The 22351-nt window shown below is 36.3% G+C and overlaps 1 protein-coding gene across 1 annotated transcript in view; it reads right to left on the bottom strand.

Moving 5' to 3' along the window:
* Window positions 1-22351, bottom strand: part of Dcc (DCC netrin 1 receptor) — a 1110494-nt gene that overhangs the window by 106749 nt on the left and 981394 nt on the right. The window contains exons 17-20 of the mRNA XM_047526548.1: window positions 19448-19680; window positions 14549-14687; window positions 9285-9392; window positions 375-569 (exon numbers count right to left, since the gene is read on the bottom strand). Coding sequence (XP_047382504.1) covers window positions 375-569; window positions 9285-9392; window positions 14549-14687; window positions 19448-19680 — 675 coding nt within the window. The remainder of the gene's footprint in view (window positions 1-374; window positions 570-9284; window positions 9393-14548; window positions 14688-19447; window positions 19681-22351) is intronic.

The raw sequence follows: 22351 nt of genomic DNA, 5'->3' as shown, positions 1-22351 counted from the left end.
TTTAAAGTTGGCAATAGTATGCCATTCAATGCATTTTAATTTTTATTCCCTTACATAAAAGGGCTGAAGGGTTTCATTATATTTTGAATAGACTCAATGTATATGAAATCAATACAAGATTCCAAAAGGATTATAAATAAAAACATCAAATTAAATATTTCTGCCTTGTGGTGATGGCAAAAATTGTGAGAATACAATACACCTTTCTTTGACATATTGGCTTTGAACATAAAAGATACATTTTAATTTATTCTGAATATCCATGAAAGCTATGTTGCCAACAGAAATGGTGTCAGGCAGTTTCCAACTCAGACTGCAGAGCCATTTTACAGAATCCCATAGGAAAGGAAGGCATAACAGGAAGTGAGTCAAACCTTTCAGAGTCCGGAAGAGGATGGGATCAGAGAGGGGCCCCACGCCTTTTGCATTTCGTGCTTGAATTCGGAAGTAGTACATAGTGTCCAGGTTGAGATCCATGATTTGATGAGTAAGCCGGTCACCGCTGATTGTTTCCATAATCCAGTCATCGATGGGTATGTTCTTGTCCAAAGTATAAAACAAGATGTAAGCTGCATGAATAGACAGATGCAGCTTCATTTAGCGTATGGGTTAGATGTTACGGTTTTGCTTCCAACACCCATGTTTCCCAAATATAATTGGCAATGATTATTATGTGTTCAATCTTTAAACAACAGTGTTCACTTTAACAAGTAATTTCTTTTCGTATTGCAAGGATTAGGTAAATAATTGTTTCAATGTACAGAATCAGAAAATGGAATTAGGCCATTAGAAATAGAAATATCTTCTACATTTAAAAATGTGTGCTCTCTGCTACCCATAAATCTCTCTAATACATAAGCATGATAAAAATATAAAGAAAGAGCAAGTTTGCATAACTTTTGCAGCAATTCAATAATGAAAATAAGTAACACTTATTTTGACTTGCACTTAAATAATAAAAATTTATTAGAAAGTATGTGCTGTACTTGTTTCAAGTATTATAAAAATAAATGATCATATTTGTTGTACTGATTATGTGATGATGGCAAGGGCAGTATATCATCACAAATGATGAACATCAGTTGGTAAAAGGGTTGGAATGATAGCCTGTACCACTATATGAAAACCCCAATACTATTTTCCCTATTCTAGCCCAGTTAGACAAATAAATAATCACTGCTGGATAACTCTAGGTGTTAGTATTATTAATTCTCCATGTTAGGGGCCAAGTTATTTGAATGCTAACAGTGTACTCAGTCATGAAAGTCTGATATGCACCCAGGTATCCCTCTAAAATATTCGTATGCTCACACTAGACTTAGGCAATTTGTTAGCTAGCTCTAATTTAAAAGCATTAATTAATAATTTTTATATTACACTATCACTTAGCAGTGCAGAAGGGCTCCTCATGAATGCCTTTATTACATGAACATGGTAGTGATCTCCATTGCTGCCAAATTTCTGCTATGATATCGACATTGAATTGGCCACAAAAGTCCTTAGGTCTATTCTCACACATTTAATGATTATTTGTAAATTGTTTTCTTATAGTTGACTTCCTTGAGTTCACTTATTCTTTCATTTTGAGTGCCTGTGTCTCCAACCTGCACTGAGAACCTTCACTCCTAGATCTCTGCCATGGTTATGCCACCAAGGTCTCTGACTCACACCCACTTCCCTTCTGATCTAATTACCCAGGGTATCCCCATCTCAGCAGGTAAGACTGTTCTGCTTATCATGCTTATTCTCTCTCCCCTCTTATTCTTGGGACATTCTGTGTTTTCTTACTTTTTCTACCCAAATCACACCCATCCATCAGTTTAGTTTAGGCTACATCTGACCTATGAAACCTTCCTCAATCATGGGCTTTCCTTTCTATAAACTTTTATTTCAATATTGTATAAAGGCGTTTATGATTTTTGTCACTCATCACTTAATTCCATAGTGCTTTATAGAATGACACATTAGTTTGAGACACGCATCCTGGACTCTGAACTAGATACTCTTTCCTTTAGGTTCTGGAGGCAAGCAAAGTTATAAACTCCAAATAGTGAGAAGCTCATGTCTCCTCAAATCTGACCAATGCTTGCAAACTTGTAAGTTTTATATTGATTTTCATATTTCCCTTAGTTTGGCGTTTCCCAAATCTGCAGAATCGTAAGAATTATCTGAAGGGTGCTTACAATTTATGAAAAATAGACCCCATGATAGGTTTTTTTGATTCAATACTTATGGTGAACAGTCTTTGATGGTCCCCAATTTCTCCTATCCCGTGGTATGCACACCCTTGTGTGATCCTTTCTGAGTTTAGATGAGTTCTAAACCTTGCTTCTAACCAAGAGAATACAGCCAATGTGATGGGCAAGCTTTTCCATGACTGTGTTACATAAGATTATGATTTCTGTTTTGCTAGCAGACTCTAGATTCTTTCCTCTGCTGGCTTTGTTAAGGCAAATTGTTACATGGAGAAGACCATATTTCAGGAAGAAAGGATAGTTTCTGGCCAACAGTCAGTAAGAAAGCTATTCTCATTCACAACCACATGTTCCAAAGAAAATATTTTCCCAGTCAAACCAAAGATGAGACTTCAGCCAGGCTAACACCTTGATTGGTTATCTTGTAAGAGACCTAAAGCCCAGCGCTTAGTGAAATTATGCTCTTACTGACATACAAAAAATGGAGATAACAAATACATACTGTTTTAAGTTATTAAATTTGTAGTCATATTGATACATAGCAATGGACACCTAATACAATAGGTTAGGATAAATCCAGTAATCTGTACCTGGATGCTTTCTGTGATCAAGAAGGTCAGGAATTACTGCTATAGGTGACATGGAATCTATATTTTTCAATATCGTCAATGTAGCAAATAAAATGTCTTAAGATGCTGAGAGCTCAAGAGAAGTAAAAGATTTACCAATACAAAGAATGCTACAAAACTTTTAATTGTTGAAGTTGATTCTTTCCCCTGGTAAATACTAAAATTAGGAGGCTATAATTCAAAATGGACTGTAAAATATCATTGGATAAAGCAATTGTCTTCTCTCATCTCTTTATAACTCACTTGCCATCATCAATATCAACAAAATATCCTCATTTTCTTTGGTCCGGAGCAGTCTCCCTAAAGAACTCTATCTATTGAAAAGAAGCACCTGGTACTGGCAAAGAAAAAATAATAATTTTTATTATGTGCATGTCTTATCTCTTCAAAAGGATAAAAACATTCATTTAGTTCAGAAGCCATTTCTTATATTACTTTTTGATTCCTCAAAAAACCTAATAAAATAGTCTTCACATAATAGGTATTGAAACTCACTTATTAAATGAAATCATGTATCCTCTAAGCAGCTAAGTTTTATATTTATGGCACTTACTGAAATTGTTCAAGCTTTCCTGGACTGTTTTAAGTATATGATAAACTACAAGTTTGAAGAACTCCAATCCCATTCCAGGTCAGCTATACTAATTTCCAATTTTAATCATTTATCAAATGAGAAATATTTATCTTCACTGTGATTTTACCTATGTAAAAATTATTCCTATGGATATTTTAAAATGGTAGTTCTAGAATCAAGTAAAGGTGAACATTTGAGATTTAAGTTCTGACAATTCGAATTATCATCTGAGCCATTTCCTTATATTAGTAGGGAAACCTACCCTCTCTCTTCTTTTTTTTTTCAAATTTGAGAAGTAAGATGGAGGATAGAAACATAGAAACAGACTACAAACTGATTGAATCATTGAACTCTAAGAAATGACCCTAGAGAAAGCACACTACACTTGCGGGTGAAGTTTGAAATATTCGGAAGATACTAAATCCATCATTAAAGTCTTACAGATTTCCATACAACCACAAAGTTTGGAGAAAACCATTGTTTCCTCAGTAACTTTATGTAACTGTATACTTATTTTTCTGTCCCTAATTCAGTATCTTTCTCCATTCTTTTTCTGCAGTCTCTTACCCACTGCAATTAGTCAAATTACAAGGTATTATGTCCGATCATAGTTTGTAAGATCTGTGATTGTTGACCCGACTAGACATTTCTATATTGGATTCACATTTGTCTAATAAGTATAAAATGTAACATCATACATCCATCATTTTGACCTTATTTATACAAAGAGGTAGTTGCAATTCTAGAAGCAAAGTGTCAGAATGTGTTCAGTTCCACCTCTCCTCTCTTCTTTCTTTCCCACTCTTCTTACTTGATACTGATTCACTTCCATGGATCAGTAGGACTGCTAAGAACTGGGAAGACTGAGCTATGTAACATGACTCTTACCAACATGAAGCTCAACCCAACAAGGACTCTTTTAATCTAGAAAGAATCGATTATGATAGCCGTGTACACAGGTGGGTGCATAAGGAAAGTAGGACCTATTTCTTCCTTCTCTATGATCAGAAGCTGCAAGCTATGGACTCAGGAAGACTTGACCTGAAGCCATAGCCCTACCATTCACTATCGCGTCCCCTCTGGCCGCAGAGAGAGACACGACAAATGTCTGAAGCTTTGGAAGTTTATTGTGCACAGTCCCTCTCCTACGCTTCTCTTACTCCTAGCTTCTGCGCACTCCCAGCTTCCCTTCTCCCAGCTTCTTCCAGCTCCCGCGTACTCCCAGCTTCCAGCTTGGCTTCAACCTCCGCCTTCGCCGCTTCTTCCGCTTCTTCCTCTTCTTCAGCCCCCGCCGCTTCTGCCTCTTCCTCAGCTTCTCCTCCCTACTCTCCCACCCACCAGGCTTATATACACTTCAACCAATCAGGGGAGAGTACACGAGATAAACGCGGACAGCTGCAAGCATAGGATAGGTACACGAGGGGGGCATGCTCTAATCACATCGTTAACTAGCCAATCATTGGAATTCGCTGGTTGTTTACTGTATAGCTGGCCACTTTTGGCTCAGCGTCAGGCGCCATCTTGACCATGCCTAAGGCTGGGGGTCTCAGAAACCCCGACAATTCACTGGTCATACAACCTTCAATTTCCTCCTCTTAAAACAGGTTGCTGCAAGACAATTTATTTTAAAAACATAATGTGGTGTTTTTATTTTATCATCTTTTTACATAGTAACTACATACTGAATATTATAAATTTATTTATTCATTTATTTCATAACATTACTGAATACAAAGGAAGTTTCTTAGAAGAACAGGAGCTTTGGCTTCAAGTCAAACAGAGAGAATATATTTAATTACAATTCAGTGATTGATCTACCTAACAAGCAAACGTTTATTAATTACCTGCTAACTGTCAAGAATGTGTGCGTGTATTTGTTTTGCTGGGTTTTTCATTTCTTTTTTTTTTTTTTTTTTTTTTTGGTACTGGGGATTGAACCCAGGGGTGCTTAACCACTGAGCAATATCCTTAGCCCTTTTTGGTATATTTTATTTAGACACAGCGTCACACTGAGTTGCTTAGGGCCTCATTAAGTTGCTGAGGCTGGCTTTGAATTTGTAATCCTGCCTCCCAGGCTGCTGGGATTACAGGTGTGCACCCATGTGCCTGGCTAGGAATGTTGCTACTGGGAAGAGAGTACTAAACAAAACCTGTCCTCATGGAGCTTCCATCATTGACTAAAAGCATTTAGATTTTCTTTCATGATTATACAGAAAGGGGATGAAGAAGAAGAAGTCAAGATAACCAAGTTTCCAACTTTTCCAACTGAATAAATGGTGGAAGCTTTTGAAAAGATGGGAGTGAGAAAATTAGACACCTTTGAATCCAATTTGAGTGCCAGAGGGGCTCGCAATCTTGGATGGTCTTAAACCTACTAGAGAACACAATAACGTTACTTGGCCAGTTGTAGTGGGTGACAGAAGAAGAAAAGGAAGATAAGAGAGGAGACATTGGAGAAGAGAAGAAGGAGTCAATAAGACAGGATCATGCAGATGTCTAATAAGAAGTTGGATGTGTGTATTTAGAACTTCTTGGAAGGAGATACGGATTTCAGAGATAAAGTGGGTATTTACTATCAATGGATTCTGATATAGACACTTCTCTAGAGAAAGTAACAAGAGGAATGAGAAGACCTTCATTCCAGGAAGCAGCACAGAAGAACAGGTAGAAGCACTGTCCACAGATGAGACAGACAGAAGCTCTAGCCCCAGAAGTGGGAAGAACATGATTTTATAGAAGTCATGAGAGAAGAGCATTCAAAAGGAGAAGAACTGAATTTGAGTAGCAAATGACACAGAAAGACAGTGGCCTTAGCCACGAGACTGTAGAGATAAAGAAACAGTCTCTGAAATACCCACTTCCTCTCTCATCTGTTGTCCCTGACTTAAACAGTGTTGGGCACTGCATTTATTCAGAGCAATGTTTCAAAACTCTAATCATACATAAAAATCACTCAAGAAGCTTTCAAACAATACTATGTTCTGTCCCTTCCCAGATAAACTAAATTAAAACTCAGGTGAGATTCATTGATTTAGGACAGTGGAATATAATAAGTTGGAGCAAAACACAGTATAATCATTGAGAAGTCAAGTTTCTAATCTCAGGTTTGCTACTTCTTGTTTAGTTGAGTTTGGATGAGTTATGTACGCAGAATACACTAATTGCTATTTTTAATAAGAAATAGTGGAATATGTGATCATTTACAATACTAAAATGCTTAGCAGGATGCTAAGCATGTAATAAATGTTTAATGTATACTGAATCATCGTCTTCTGAATATATAGTCTTAGTTGCCAGATTATAATCAGGGAATTTAGACACTGGAATTATCTGAATTTCTTCTTTGGTACTTTTTATTTACTCTTTCAGAAGCAATTATAAAATGATGGTCTGGGTTCTATGCAAAGCACCTTAGTAAAGGCTTGTTCTAGAATGGATTTCAAATTGGAATAATACTACACTGGGCATCAGAGACTGTTCTCAGTTCTGTATTATTACAACAATTCAAGAAGAGAGGTTCTATTTCTATCCTCATTTTATATATGAGAAAGTGAGAAAGGCTCAGGGACCTTAAATGACCTGTCCAAGCACACCCCTTAGAAAACTGGGTTCTTAACCAACTGTACTACTGCTGTCTACATGAAGGACTTAGGAAAATAAAAAGCAACACTGGTCACCGGGAGCACATCCCTTAGAAGCACATATGGCCGAGCCATGCAGGGGCAGAGCTCACATTTTTCTTTGCATTTCTGTTAAAAGTGAGTGTAGCAAATCTGGGTCCTCTGCCTTGTGGCCTAGTATTATGAATATTTTATTATCTTATTTTCTGGAAGTAATTTGAATGGAAGACCCAAATTAAGAATGGGACAGAAGTTTTCTTAAGGGTTCTTTGTGTTTGTTCTCTTTGAACAGAATCAGCGTCTCAATCTGATAATCATAATTTTGTCTTAATAGGTGACCACATTTTTTTTTTTTTTTTTTTTTTTTGATACCAGGGATTGAACTCAGGGGCATTCAACCACTTAGTCACATCCCCAGCCCTTTTTTGTATTTTATTTGCAGGCAGGGTCTCATTGAGTTGCTTAGTGCCTACCTTCTGCTGAGGATGGCTTTGACTCCCAGATTCTCCTACCTAAGCCTCTTGAGCCACTAGGATTATAGGAGTACATCACACCTGGCCTATGACTATGGTTTTTAAAGGCAAGAGCTATCACCTCTCATACTTTTATTTTTCCACTGTGAAAGCATATATATTTTTATTGGTGAGAATAACAGAACAGAAAACTCTAAATAAAGTATGGGGACAAGGTTACCTCACATGCACTGAAATATTAATATATAGATTTTATTGTTTTGATTAATTTGTGCTTCTTAATATGGGGCAGACTTCTATTTTTCCCCCTTGGAAATGCAAAATTAGTCTTTCTTTTAGAGTTGAAAACACATTCTATTGTTTACCTGACTATTTGAAGAGATTTTTTTAAGAAAGAGTGGAGAATTTTAATGAGTGGGGAATACGACTTACTTTATCCTTTACCAAAAATGTATTTTTTCCATGAGAACTTGCTTTTATTTAGACAGTTTCTATTTTGTTTTTTCTTCTTAAACTTATTATATATCGATTTACCATACACTTATAAATAGCTGTTTGTGATGAAACAAAATATAAATAAATCAAAAGCTACAAAAGTACTGAAACAGAACCAATGAAAATAGATCATAACACTGAGAGGGTGAATAAAAGAAAATTGGAATGAGCCAGCCTTGGTTTTAAAAGGCCTGGCACACTGACAACAGAACATATAAGATTTGGGGACATTTTATGCCTCTCTTCTTTTTCCATATTTGTCAGCTCAAATGAAAATTCTGTTTGCTATTGCACTAAGAGCAATTTCCTAGAGAAAACAAATCTTCAACTTAAATTTCAATCACTTTTGGAATTTTCACATTATCTTTTCATTTTGCAAAAATCAAAATGTAACTCACATAAAGTAAGTGTGCCATCTGAAACTGCAATTTCCAAGCTTATCTCTGTATCACAGAGTGACTGAATCATGTTGTTAATTTATGGTACTGCTATCTACCTCTTGAATGTAAAAAAGAAGAAACAGGAGTGACTCTTACATGTTCCTAACCCAATGGTTCAAGTTAATTAGACTATAATGTGCACATTTTGAGTTATACAATATTTTTCATAATAATTATATGCTATGGAGACATCTATTAAAAGCCTAAAGTGATCATTTAAATGCAAAATCTCTGATAGAACTCCATTATATTTTTCATACTAAATTAACATTACAGGCTTCTAATGGATGCTTTAATTAGGCATTGATGTTATCAGCAATATTTGGCAAAATAAAATCTGTCACTGTGAAATATTCATTATGTTCAATTTCTGTCAGTCAATATTAAGTATTTTCTGAACCTTATGATTTAAGTAAGAAGCTAAAAGCTAAGTGAGAAATTAAAAATCCCCAGACAAACCTCCTTCGCATGTGCTGTATAAAAACACATGGTCATTAAATATCTTTTGTATTTCATAATTGCCAAACAACCTAGCTTCTTTCAGTCATCTATACTCAGAGTATTCCCTCGGATAGTTGCCTTAATGCTCCGCAGAATCAAAAACAAAACGTCTATCCTAATTGAAATACCTGTCTCTCCCAAAGTAACCGGAAGGCAATGTGCATGTGTATGTATCTGCCTGCACCATTCAGGAATGCTACAGACTGTGGGGGCCAAGAGGAGACAGACAGGGTGGGTCAGGGAGTGAACTGAGATATTGAGATAGAAACTAAGGCACAAAGTGGTGTGTGGGGTGGGGTAGGTAAGCAATTGCAGGCCAGGTCAGGGCAATACAGGGAAAGAAACCTGGGTGCTTACCAGTAATTTTCCCATTGGCTTCCAAGGGAGGTTGCCAGCTCACAATGACAGCACGAGGCTTCCCTTCCCGAGTGATGACTGTCAAATCCTTGGGAGCAGAGGTCGGGGCTGCAAGATGAGACAGAGACAAGGCCTTGTCATTGGTTATGAAGGGAAACAGACATTGGTAAGACTATTAATCACAAAGTTGATGTTCAGAATCTATCATGAGTTGTATCATGTTTATTTTGCCATGTACAATTCATTTTCAAGGTTTTTAATTACATAAACAAAGATATAAAAATTAATGGCTTTCCATGGAAGTTAACTGACTTCTGAAAGTGTGACTGCAGAGAGAACAGAATATGTGCACACCTAGAGGAGATAAGCACAGCCCAAGTTTTCAAGTGAGCTCACACTGAAAATAGAAGAAGCATTATAAGAACAAGGAAATGCATGCAGTGAGACTGACGGCTACACGTCTTTAAGAGAGAATCCTGCTACAACTGTAGTTTATAAATGAAAATGTCACCCAATTATTTCCATAAAAACCAGAAAAAAAAAAAGAATTAAAACCCAGGTAAAAATATATTGCCTCAGTAACATATTAGGCATCTTCTAAACAAGAAGGCAAAAGAGACACTAAGCAGAGGAGGTAAGAAACTATCCATGAGTGCCTTCATTTCAACCTGGTATGAAACCGGACAGCCTGAGACCTTGCTCTTCTTGAAGCTACTTCTCCCACTGTTTTGTGTATGTTAAAGCTTGAAACAAACTGGCTGAGTCAGTCCAGTATTTTCCAGGTCTCTTCCAACTAGTTTCCTCATCCTTGATACTTTGAAAGACAAGTTTTCTTCCAATTAGCTAACAACGCTTCAAATCTATTAGTTACAGTCTCTTTGTTCCCCTTACTTTGACACAAGAGATTCAGAATACATCCAGACTCTCTGTTCGGGTTCTAGAGGAATTTATAGGTATCTAAATATGAACTCTGTGTATTGCAAGATAGGTAGAACTTGGTCTCCAGGTTAGAAATCATCATTATTTATCATTCCCTTTGATTCTTCTGTGGGTTAATCTGTACATTATCTACACTCTATTTTCAGTATCTCTTCCTGAGTAGAGTTTCATATATGAGTCAAACAGAGGGGATACCAATTATTCTCATCTATCACACACCATTTTCTTTACTATGCCCTGATCCTCAAAGTCACTTGATTACAGATAACTTCATTATCTGAAGTTCCACCTAAGTTTAATACATTGACAAGGTACATACTACGTTTCAATTTTTTTGTACCAGGATTCATGTTGGGGTTATTTAACCACTGAGTCACATTCCCAGGCCTTTTTATATTTTGTTTAGAGATAGGGTTTCACTAAGTTGCTTAGGGACTCACTAAGTTTTTGAGGCTGGCTTTGAACTCATGATCCTCCTGCCTCAGCTTCCCCAGCCACTGGGATTACAGGTTGGACCACCAGGCCCAGCAATATATTTCAATATTCAAAGAAAACAAGAGAAGGTAGAAAATACAAAAGAGGAGGGAAAAAAATAGAAGAAGGGGATGAGGAGCAGAATGATCAGAATGAAGAAAGAAAAGAGAGGAATAAAAGAAAAAGCATAAGTCAAGTGGAATCGTAAAGGCTTGCATGTGTACAAATCATATCAGGGTCATGTGGCAAGGAAAGAAGGTTTGGTATAGCAAAATACCAGAGGCAATGGTACCTTAAAGGAAGATTATTCTCATAAAGAGTTCAGTCTAGTTATTTTCTAGCCCATGAATGGGAAGAGAAGATAAAGTCAGAAATTGACCTAGATTATTACAATAGGCATCAAAGGGAATTTCACAATTATAGAATAAATTAATAGATACACCCTTTTAACTAGTCAAAATATACTTTGCCTTAACTATGTTAAAATTCAAATTGATGTGTACTTAGAAGACAGAGGACGATTAGATTGCCTCACTTAATCTGTTATGGTATTCAAGAAAACATAAACCAACTCTTTAACTTTAGCAACCAAAATAAATCATTGAAGAGTTGCTGATTCAAACAAGTAATCTAACAACTAAAGTATCTCAGGTGCTGCGCATGTTCTTTTTATTCAAGCTTTGTTAATGCTGGGGAATAGAAATTTTGGTATTAGTATTAATGACTCAAATGCTTTGGATTATCATATGAACTGTATATCATTACTTAATATATGAAAAAATAATATGGCCTTAACTTCAAAGATCCCTACCAACCCAAGTAATACAACACTGATCTGCTCCAGAAACAGGGTTACCAGAGGTCGGGTAGAGAGAAGGACAGGGAAGACTCCAGGGTACAAAGATCCAGTTAGACAGGGGAGTGTGAGTCTTAGTGATCTATTTCACTGCATGGTGACTATACTTAGGTATAATGTATTGTATAATTCAAACTTCCTCAAAGGATAAGTTCTCAACATTCTTACCACAAAAGAATAACATGTAGGTAAGATGATGGCCATGTTAATTAGCTTGATTGAATCTATTTATAATACATAAATCAAAATGCCACAGGTATCCTAAATATATACAATTGTTCTTTTTCAACTAAAACTAAACAATGTAAGTTTAAAAAAATAGAAATTCTTCCTTGACTATCCAGACTCTCTAGGTTAAGTATAAATAAATAATTAAATACCGCCCTACAGGATTTCTGCTTTGTTTGTAGCCTCATTTCCCCTCATTGTCCCATGACACCATGCTCCAATCACTTTGAGCCATTCAGGAGTGTCTTTTGAACACATCGTCTTTCTGACACCTGCTTGGTTATCTTTGCACGAACTCTTTCTTTCCTTTCCAAGTCTCCGCAATGGGTACCTGAGGATGCACACGGCACACAGATAAGCAAGCCTTGCACTGTGACACCCCCTTTATTTCTCCAGACAGAATTTGTACTTCGATCTATTTGCTCTGATTTCAACTTGCCCAAAATTTGGGGATTGTATTTCTTAAGTTACTTCAGCATTTTTTCAAAACGTTTTTCTCCTTTGTTGGATTATTATTCTGTCAAAGATACAGACTACATTCTCTGCCTTTTGTACCAAGTGCCTTCATCTCAGGACCTGACAATTACAAATGAATACTGTTAGAAAACCCATAATTAATATCTTGGCCCACCAGACAAGCAGTGCTCTGTGTTATTTCCGTCTCTTCAACAATTTTCTCCACATTTGAAGTTTTTCATGAAGTGTATGAATGGAGGTTAATATTCAAGATTTGGAAGATTTCAGCCACAGGAACCATTTTGGGCATTGTTATTTGGTCTGTCCGGCATCCCATTTGCTCTCCTTCCTGTTAGAGAAGCTTTTCCTTTGGCAAACAAGTTCTCATCTGTGTTACAAGCTTGGTAGTAACATCATATGGGAACTTTAAGGTCTTCATCCTACCCTGTGTTAAACTGTGTGATGTCCTGTCTTAGAAATGCCAATTAAGCTCTCTCTTTTTGAAAAGTGGATTTCAGATACAAGGAAGGAGAACAGTGGAGTCAAGTTACTGTGGCACCTTGCAAGGACAGACCAACAGTTCCTCATCTCTAAGACATGAGAGTAATGCTGGCTCTGTCCCTTTCCCAGACCTGATTAGTTCAGGTATCCTTTCTGTTATTTTCCATTTGCTTAATCGGAATAAAATTAAGGATTCATCATCTGGACAGAATGAAATCATTTACTTGAAAAATTTTGCCAGTCACCCTTATCTTCCTCACGAGCCATTTCAGCACCTAACAGTGTGGCCTCATTCAGTCCTTGTGTAACTAAAGAATTAGAAAGAAAACCTAGAGTCATTTCATTCCCTTTTTTCCTCACAGTTATAAAATCCACAGACACCTGTGAATTACTTCTTGCTTCTCCTCATCATCCAGGGATCTCATCCACATGCGATTCACACCTCTGTCCAGATCATTATCTGATTTGACAATCACCCTTTCTACTAAGCACATTTCTGAAAGCTAATATCTTTTTGCCAGCAATGTGTCTCACCATGGGCCTCCCCACAAGGCCAGGCAGGCGAGTCAAAATCAATAGGATGCATTTATCAAGTCAGATCTTAGTGTGCATTCTGTTTATGAAGGGGTAAGTGAATGCATTTTCTTGTGTTAAGTTGAAGCTATACTCCTCTTTCAGGGAAGATCAGATTCTTTTTACTCATTTAAATTTAACTACATTCATCTCCTTTCAAGTTAAATGGAAGAGAAGGTCCTTTCTCATCTCCCAATAAAGCACGTAGCACAGAGCTCATTCAGCTGGTCTTATTCTTCCTAAGATGCTTTGAACACAGGCACCCAGGGCAGAATTCTGAGAAGAGGAGCTATTCGTGTAGAACATGTGAACTAGAAGAGGAGAATGTCAAAATTAAATTAGACTAACTGGAAAATTTCTTATAGAAAGAAGTACCCACATATACATAAACGCATTCATACTGGAGCTCCAATAGTTAAGATAATAGTCTGAAATAAAAATTAGAACTGCGATATCACTGGAAAAATTCTAATGAAAAAAGAAATTCAACTTATTCAGAGAAGTTGAAGTTATTATGCTTCGTTGGCATAATCTTTTTGTATTTTCAAAATCTATAGTGCAGTTTGCTCAGAACTATGATATAATATCAAGAAACCAATTAAACCCAATTAAAAAGCATATATTTTTCAGATGTTAGATTTCTGTGAACCATAAATGCCAAAGTATATTGCATCCCTATTAAGGTTATAAACCCTACATTTATGATCCATAGTAAATGAGACTCTAGTAAAATTTATAGTAAATCGCATAATGGTTTATCATGATGTTGTCCCGTTTCCAAAGAGTGAACAAAATCACCAGGAAACTTCTTCCTATATCCAGCTATGGTTCCTTGGGGTGAGTATCCATGAGAATAGAGTTGTAATTATTTTGTATTTAATTTCTTTCCAAATAGCTAACATGATGGTTGTTCAAAGACACAACTGTTCAATGGAAGAATTTCTGTTCTTCACTTAAATGTACTAAAGATTCCTATTCAGATCTGCTGAGTTAACACCACAAAGAAGCCAACACATTATCCATCCAATCAACTTATCTAATCCATTGGAGATTCTTCTTCTTCTTTCCTAGAGTAGGGAGATACAGTTAGCTGTGAAAGCACTATGAACTATAAAGGATACAATATTTCACATAGGACAAGGTGTAACTGAGCACCCACGAGGTGGTAAGTTTCAACTCCCACTCCCCTATCAGCTGTCAAAAGGAGATATTTTGAGGCCAGTGTTTCTTCACATACCTGCTTCATATGTAGTAGCGTGAGCAGTCATACTCCATGTGCTGGACCTTCTGTTTTTTGTTACCATGACTGAGAACTCATACATTGTGTTTGGTTTGAGGCCTGTTGCTGTGTAGCTGAGTGATGTTGTGTCTTCTGACTATACAAGTAGGAAATAAGCAAAGAGATAAAAAAAAAAAAAAATGACCTCTTAGCAAACTGGTAAATCAAGACATGTAAACAGACTATCAAGAAAGTCAGCAAAAAAAACCCCAAATTTCTTTTGAAACAGCAAAAGAGAACACAGCACTGATTCTACTTCTTTTCTGTCATGCTGTTTACATAAGCTGATTACACATCTAAAACATGATCAATAAAATTAGGTATTACGTTGTTCAAAGGGGTCGTTAGCTGATAAATTTTCCTGAGTGAGGCAAAAGGATCAGCGCCAGGACAAACTCCGCTTCCTTCTGTCAACTCCAGTTTTGGAAGCTGTCTGTTCTGAACTTAAGTTTATTTTTAATTGAAATCTGGGGATTTGGGGAGGTTAAAGTTAAATATTTGACATAGATCATCACTGTCATTGTTCACTATACTTCTAACGCACATTGTGTCTTTAAAACAGACTTTAAGGTACCAACTTTTAGTGCTTCCAGAATCTATTTAGATCTTATAAAGGAAATAGAACAAAAGCAGTGTTGTGCCATGTAGTTTACTTTCTTTGTGCACATTTCACATTAAAAGAAACATTTATGTATGTAACTGCAGCAATTGATCAGGACAGGGACACCAAATTGGATAAACACTAAAGGACTGCATTGATGTGCGACGCGATGTTAGTCTACCTAAGTCTTCTGAATCCATCCTCTGCCTTTTAAATAACAACCTTGAGTTATTTTAGTCAAAAGTAAATTAATTAAATTATGTCTTCATTGCTTACTCAAAGCATCAAAATGGTAATGAAGAAAAACACACTGGTCTCACAGGTTAAAGCATATTTTCCAGATGATCAGGCACATTCAAAACTGTTTCTGCCTCTTATAAATATCCACTGTGCTTGATATTTAGCTCTTGGTCTTCTTCCAAACATACTCACTTCTCTTTTATATTTATTATTTTTGTTATATATCTATGTCTTGAAATCAAGGAAAGGTCTTTTTCCCCATAGGTAGATGTCACATCTACTTCTACCTTAGTAGTATTGTATGGTAAATCTTTTTTTATTCTACTGTGAATCTGTCTTGGGTTATGGCTATGAAAATCCTACATTTTGTTACAACACCAAATAAATATTTAACTACACTAATAACATTTCCATGATGTGCCCATTCATCCTATTAAAGTGATGAGCTCAGATACATTTATCAGAAGCTCTTCTTAAAAACAGCTATTAAAATATGTGTCCTAAATAAATGTAAAAATACTTGGTATAATCAGGAGGATGGAATTCCATCAAATAAAACAAAGTAGGCAGCTAGTGAGTGTGTGTTGATGTATAACTTCAATATTTCCCTCCCACACATCATATCTAACACCTCTGAGTCTTAGGAACAGAAATAAAACAGGGGGGTGCTGGGGAGATAGCTCAGTTGGTAGAGTGCTTGCCTTGCAAGCACAAGGCCCTGCGTTTGATCCCCAGCACCGCAAAAAAAAAAAAAAAAAAAAAAAAAAAGAGAAATAAGACAGGGGGAATGGGAAAATGAGAAATGTTTAGCACCAGACTCTATGGTCACCACTGGCATTTAGGAGCCTGCTAAGCAATGTAATCTTTATGTTGTAGAGTGACAGAACATTCTATACCATGCATTCACTCAGTGCTCTCTGGAAACTCATAGAAGGCTACTGCTTGTCTTATATCACTAAGACTAGAAATACTTTGGAAAATCATGGTCAGTTATTTTTGTGGATATGCAACACCCAGGTACTACCTCTCTGACTCTCAGTTTCCTCACCTGCAAAATGGAGATAACCAGGACACTGGGTGCATGGCGATATTTAAAGTGTGAAATAAGTCATGTCAAATAGTGCCTGGCCCAGAGTAAGTGTTAAATAAATGTCAGCTTTAATATTTCATGCATCATCTCTGTTATATATATAATTTAGGAAATGTTAAACTTCCTGTTGAGTTGTATCTTGAGGAATGAGGCTGAATCTTACACAATTGTCTGTGCCAAGGGGTATTCTCTGTACCATTCATGCTATATTTGATAAGCACTGGTCAACTGTCAATGAGTGTGCATTTCGAATGGAGAGTCATGTAAAACAGCATGTGATTAAATACTTTAGTAGAAAAAATTACAGAAAATTCCTCCATTTTATCAGAAAAGTCATTACAGTGTTTTGGAGAATTTAAATGTGAATTCCAGGATGGTAGCTTGATCTAGGACTAAATGATGGATAAGGGTACTTGTGTGGAAGAAGCCAGGGTGATGTTATCTGCTCATCTGGGTTCCAGATCTATTTCATCTGGGAAATTAGTCAATTATACCCTTTACCTGTGTTTTCATAAAGAAACGCACACACACTTAACTATGAAGAATCTTCTTATTCATTTTAAAGTAGATGTGAATATCCACATCATATAGATGAAAAAAAAAATCTAAATTAAGTGACAAGACATTGCAAAGCCAAAGTCAACTCTCGAGCCCAGATCATTTGACTCCATGTATTTTCTTTGCTATTGTGTATATGCCTTGTCTGCCTTATAAAGCTACCATGGGTAAAGAGATGAAGTAATAGACAAGACTGAATTGAAAAGGACAAAGTGTAAATCAAAGTATCTATTATCACTATTTGTAAATTTTATTGTGTTTATCTCCGGTAGACCATGTGTGTTCTTCATTTGTTCTTGCTTCTCAACTTATCTAACCCTTTCTTCTAAACCTCTTCACCTCAGGGTGTAGATGTAAAATGGTGTGTGTGTGTGTGTGTGTGTGTGTGTGTGTGTGTGTGTGTGAAGGGGAGGGTAATTTGAAGTCTTATGTCAGAGAAGATGATGGGAAAAGGAATAGTTTTGGGTCTCACTTTACAGGCATTGTCTGTGAGACAATAATCCCAAGACTTCAGAGCAAACCATACAACTAAAATCATTTGCCTCAAAATATTCTAGAGCTCAAAATGTTCTGCAGAAAACAATCATTGTCCTTTAGAACATTTCACATTCTCTCAAAGTAACCATGGCCATTCTGTGAAATAAATGTATCTACAAAATACAGCAATTATGAGCATAAAACTTTCAAAGTGGGAAAAGTACTCTTTTAAAAGTAAACTTTAAAATGGGCAATTTATACATGAAAAGATTTTCTTAATATGCTCATGTTTTTCTCTGGTTGTCTTTTCTAACAATATTATTTTTATTTATGGTTCTATTCAGTTTTAAATCTAATACTGAAAGGGGATAGAAGCGTTGTAAGTACCGTATCTTATATCAATGATACTATCTAGAATTTCCTGGAGTGTTTTTTCCAGTACCTGGTCTAGCAGGGCAACAGGACCAAAGAATGCTGCTTTTTAAATGGCTTCAAGTAAAAACTGATTTATGATGAAGTGCGAATTTTATGGCATTTAAAAATTGAAAGATGCTAGAGGCAGATCCCGCATGTCTACAGGAAGAAAGAGGCAAGCTTAGAGAGTTATTAGTGGGATTTCACTATTATCTCCAGGGTTGGAGTCATAAGTTCCCAAAGGACACTTTCATTCCCCCTAAATCACTTCCATCTTGAGGCTGGATTAAGGGAGATGGTAGCTCAGTGGAGGCAACAGTGGATAGAAGATTGAAATTCTTCCAGAGTGCCACCAAAGTAGGTTTATCAAGAGCAGAGATAAAAGGGGGTATGAAGACACTGGAAGGCCAAGCTCGGGTCACTTGACTCCTTAGTTGCTGTGTGACATTTATTTCTTATTTTCAAACCTTTTTCATCTCCAATCAGCATCATGTGAGACACTAAGCTTTAAATGTATTTTCACATATTATCTTACTTGAATGACTTAAGAATTCTTTCAGGTATATCCATGGAGCTGAGGGTATAACTCATTTCAAAATTCTATGTAATATGTTAAGTGAGAATAGCTAAAACATGCTTTTATCATTCAAGATTAACTGCCTCCTGGACCTACAGCCATTACAGATACGCGAGGGTGCCTGGTAATCACTTGCTAATCCTCTCATTTTTGTTTACACTTGTGTGCTGTCTATATATGCTAACACAGTAACAGGTTTAGGAGGTAACACCATTGTCTCTGTAAATAACCAACTCTTTGTTAGAGTTTCTGAGGTTTCCTGGTAGAGATTTGAAAGTGGTAATGACTGCCTCAGACAGATCCCTAAGGAGCTCTTAGGAGGTTGTCAGACAACTCAGTGGCTGGTGCCTTTCCTCTTAGTTTGAGAGGATTTTCTTTTACCACAGGAGAATGTTTTCAAAGCTAAACAACAAAGTCGATGTTAATGGCTTAGAGTGCTCTCTAAGGATGTTATAAAAATACCTTCATGTTATCTATTCCCAGTTAGATTCTCTGTAGGATGGGTTTCTGTGACATTAGCAGGGTTGCCTTTGACGTCATCTAGATTCTAAATGAAAAGAAAAATACCAAAACCTATCCAGAAAAATTTCCTGGAATCCTGCTATTTTCAAAGGAAAATGATACTCCCCTGCACAGAATCCAATTATTGATACCAACCAAGCATCTGGTGCATTTCAAACAGCAGTTTGCAGCTCTTCATGCTTCCCTTTCTTACTTTAGATTTGTTTCCTAAGACCCAATGAGTCTAAACTAATTTTAGATATTGAGTCATTAAAATGTTTTCTTTTTCCAGGTATTAGAGCAGCAAAATGATTCATGAGAATACAGGAAGCATTTGAAAATAAAAATGTATCCAATAAACAACAGTTCATTTTAAATTTCAGGCCATGAGAACTTTACCTTGTATTTGGCACTCGCAGAAAAGCTGGTTCTCCACCGGACAGTGTAAAGACGCACCTCGGATGTTTTTTGGTTCTTAGGGACAGAGTTGTCTGCCCAGCTGACCCTCACGGCCTCGTGGGTCAGGGCCACAGCCTGTACACCTACTGGTGGGAGCATGGGGGTGGAGACATCTGGGACCGAGGTGGGGAAATCATCAAGCAAAGGATAATAATCAACGGGGTCAGTGGGGTCTAGGTTAGAAAACCCACCAAATGAAACAAACAAATAAATACACAAATAAAAGCGTTAAAAAATAAACATCAGTGGCAACACATCACAATGAGTTAAATGCATGGCAATAATGATGAAGGGGAACATGAGAAGAACAGAAAAAAATGCAATTAATTCAATCAGAAAACACATTAGAACAGTACCGTCATGGTATCAAAATAACATTTTCTATCCTTCCAAAATTTCCTTATTTTTTTAGCCCATTTGACTATCACTTTTGGTTATCTATTTAAAAAGTCCACTTTTGTTGGAATGTTGCACATTGCTTCTTCAAGATCTTTCACAGTATTTATCAATTTATTAAATAGAGGAATTAAAATATAACAACATACAATGGTGTTTCTGATTTATTTTCTCCTGCAAAGAAAATAAGTGCTTACCAAACTCTTAAGGATTTTTTTGTTCTCCTTCTCTAAGTTGATTAGGTTTCTTGAATGCTTTTATTATTTTTTATCTTATACCTGCATAAATATTACTTAGGCAAGAAACAATAAAGAACAAAGCACCCTATTAGCCAGACCAACCTATATGGTTGTGACTGCACAGAGTGACCATATATATGTGGTCACTTGGATCAATTTATGTTTGATAATTAGGTTTTAGAAAACAGCTAGGGTAGCACGTTTCCTAAGATTGCAATCCTTAAAGAAACTGTAGAAGTGTTGACATTACCTATATTCTCCCAGAGTAATTAGCTCAGTTTTCAGTCTTGGCAGGCATTCCTATATTATACATCCTTTGTTCTGAACTTTCAAGTTCAGTGGAAAGACTACATTATTGGATGGGAAGACAAAATTAACTACCTACGGATTGATGAGATTTGCACTGAGGGATGCACGTTCTTTGATCCATAACATAATGGGAGTCTTCAGAATGCCATATGTATTTTAATAAAGTTGTCAAAAAAAATCCTTGCAGTTATTATTGCTGGGGAGATTACAATCACAGAAGCTTACTTTGTGGCAACAGTCATAGTCTGATTTTGAGCATTTTAACTTCTACTGAATACATTTATATTTTTTAAATTAACTTTTATATTATGGAATATGAATTCTCAATAACAACAAGAACAAAAAAGCACAGCATAGCTCTCAAGGTAGGCATATGTTGATGCCATTCAGGAAGATGAGACCTTCTAAAATGTAGTGTCTGCAGCAGACAGATTAGTTTATTTTTTTTTTAACAGCTAGTTCAAAGCTGAGTGGCTGGTGGCAGGCTCTGATGATGACTTTGGTTTGGCCACAGTATTTCAAACCCCTATCCCTATTCATTCACTGTGTTTTCCAATGAATTATTTAGTAGTTTACTGGTCTGTGGTCTTTGGAGAAAAATATAAAACAGAACACAAAAACAGAACAAAAGGAGAGAAAGAATAAGATAGAGAGAGAAAGTGGGAAAGAGAAAGATGTAAGTTTAAAATTTAATGACAAGAGCCCAGGCTTTCCATGTTTCCTTTGATGCCTCTATTACAGGATCCTTTAAACCCAAATGGATTTATGGAATGAAGAAGAGGGAACAGAAGGCAACCAGCCTCCATGAGGATCCGAGTTCTTCATCATGACCAAAGAGCAGTAAAGATGTCTTTGCCAAACTAAGGCAGGTACCGCCTCACTTTTGCTGTTCTTGGCTAACTTCATGAAAATTTTAGGAGGCAGGAGCAGTATTCTAACTTGCAAATTCTTTTCTCACCTGTTCATAGTACAGGGCTACCCTCTTTATTGTTCCTTTGTTGAATCCAGTTTTGTTGGTAAACATTTATTAATTAACTCAGCAGTCTTTCACTGGTGTTACATGTAGGATTTTGAAATGTAGATATTCGATTTAAATAAATGATAAGAGTCAATCTTGCTGGTTCCAATTTTAGAATATATTATGATGACTATTGTTATTGAGTTTCCTTGAGTTAATTTCAGAATATTTCTCTCAGATTTCAAGCAATACTATCTGATGCTATTTCTCTATGAACTTAAATACTCCAGAAATTTCTACTCTTGGCCAAGTTTCTTTGCTATTAAAGGGGAACAATTGTGTTTTCAGGTGAGCCTTTCAGTCTGCTCACCACTTCCTCTAAAGTTGTGCTAATATAATAAACACTAATTACATGAACTATTTATATTTAAATTAACTAAAAATAAATTTTAAAAATTTAAAAATTCACTTCTTGTGTTGTGTTAGCCAATTTCAAGGGTTCAAGGGACACAAGAGTCTAGTGTCTACCAAACTGGGTTGAGCGATTGCACAACATTTCCAACAAAACAGAACATTCATGGATAGCAACAACTACTATAAATATATATTACACAGATTGCAAGAGTATGTTCCCACCCTGATCAGAAACTACTTGAGTATTTGGATTTAAAACACTCTTTTGCTGCTAAATCACTCTTTTTCAGGTTTGTTTGTTGTTTTCCCTTCCTCTCCCTGAGTGCTTTAAAAATACTGACTTTTAAGTGACTACATTCAAAAGAGCAAATACATATTGCCTCAATACTTTTGCTAGGAAAAAAAAATCTAATCACTTTCTAATAGATATTTTGGTCAGAACCCAGAGCTTATGCATTTTCAGTCATTATTCTCAAGTTCAAAATGAACCTTAAAAATAATAGCATGATCTTACATCTTTTTACATTG

This window comes from Sciurus carolinensis, chromosome 15 (assembly GCF_902686445.1).
Source record: "Sciurus carolinensis chromosome 15, mSciCar1.2, whole genome shotgun sequence".
In the NCBI taxonomy this organism is placed as follows: domain Eukaryota; kingdom Metazoa; phylum Chordata; class Mammalia; order Rodentia; family Sciuridae; genus Sciurus; species Sciurus carolinensis.
The sequence above is the reverse complement of the archived record's forward strand: the minus strand, read 5'-3'. Positions and strand labels throughout refer to the sequence as shown.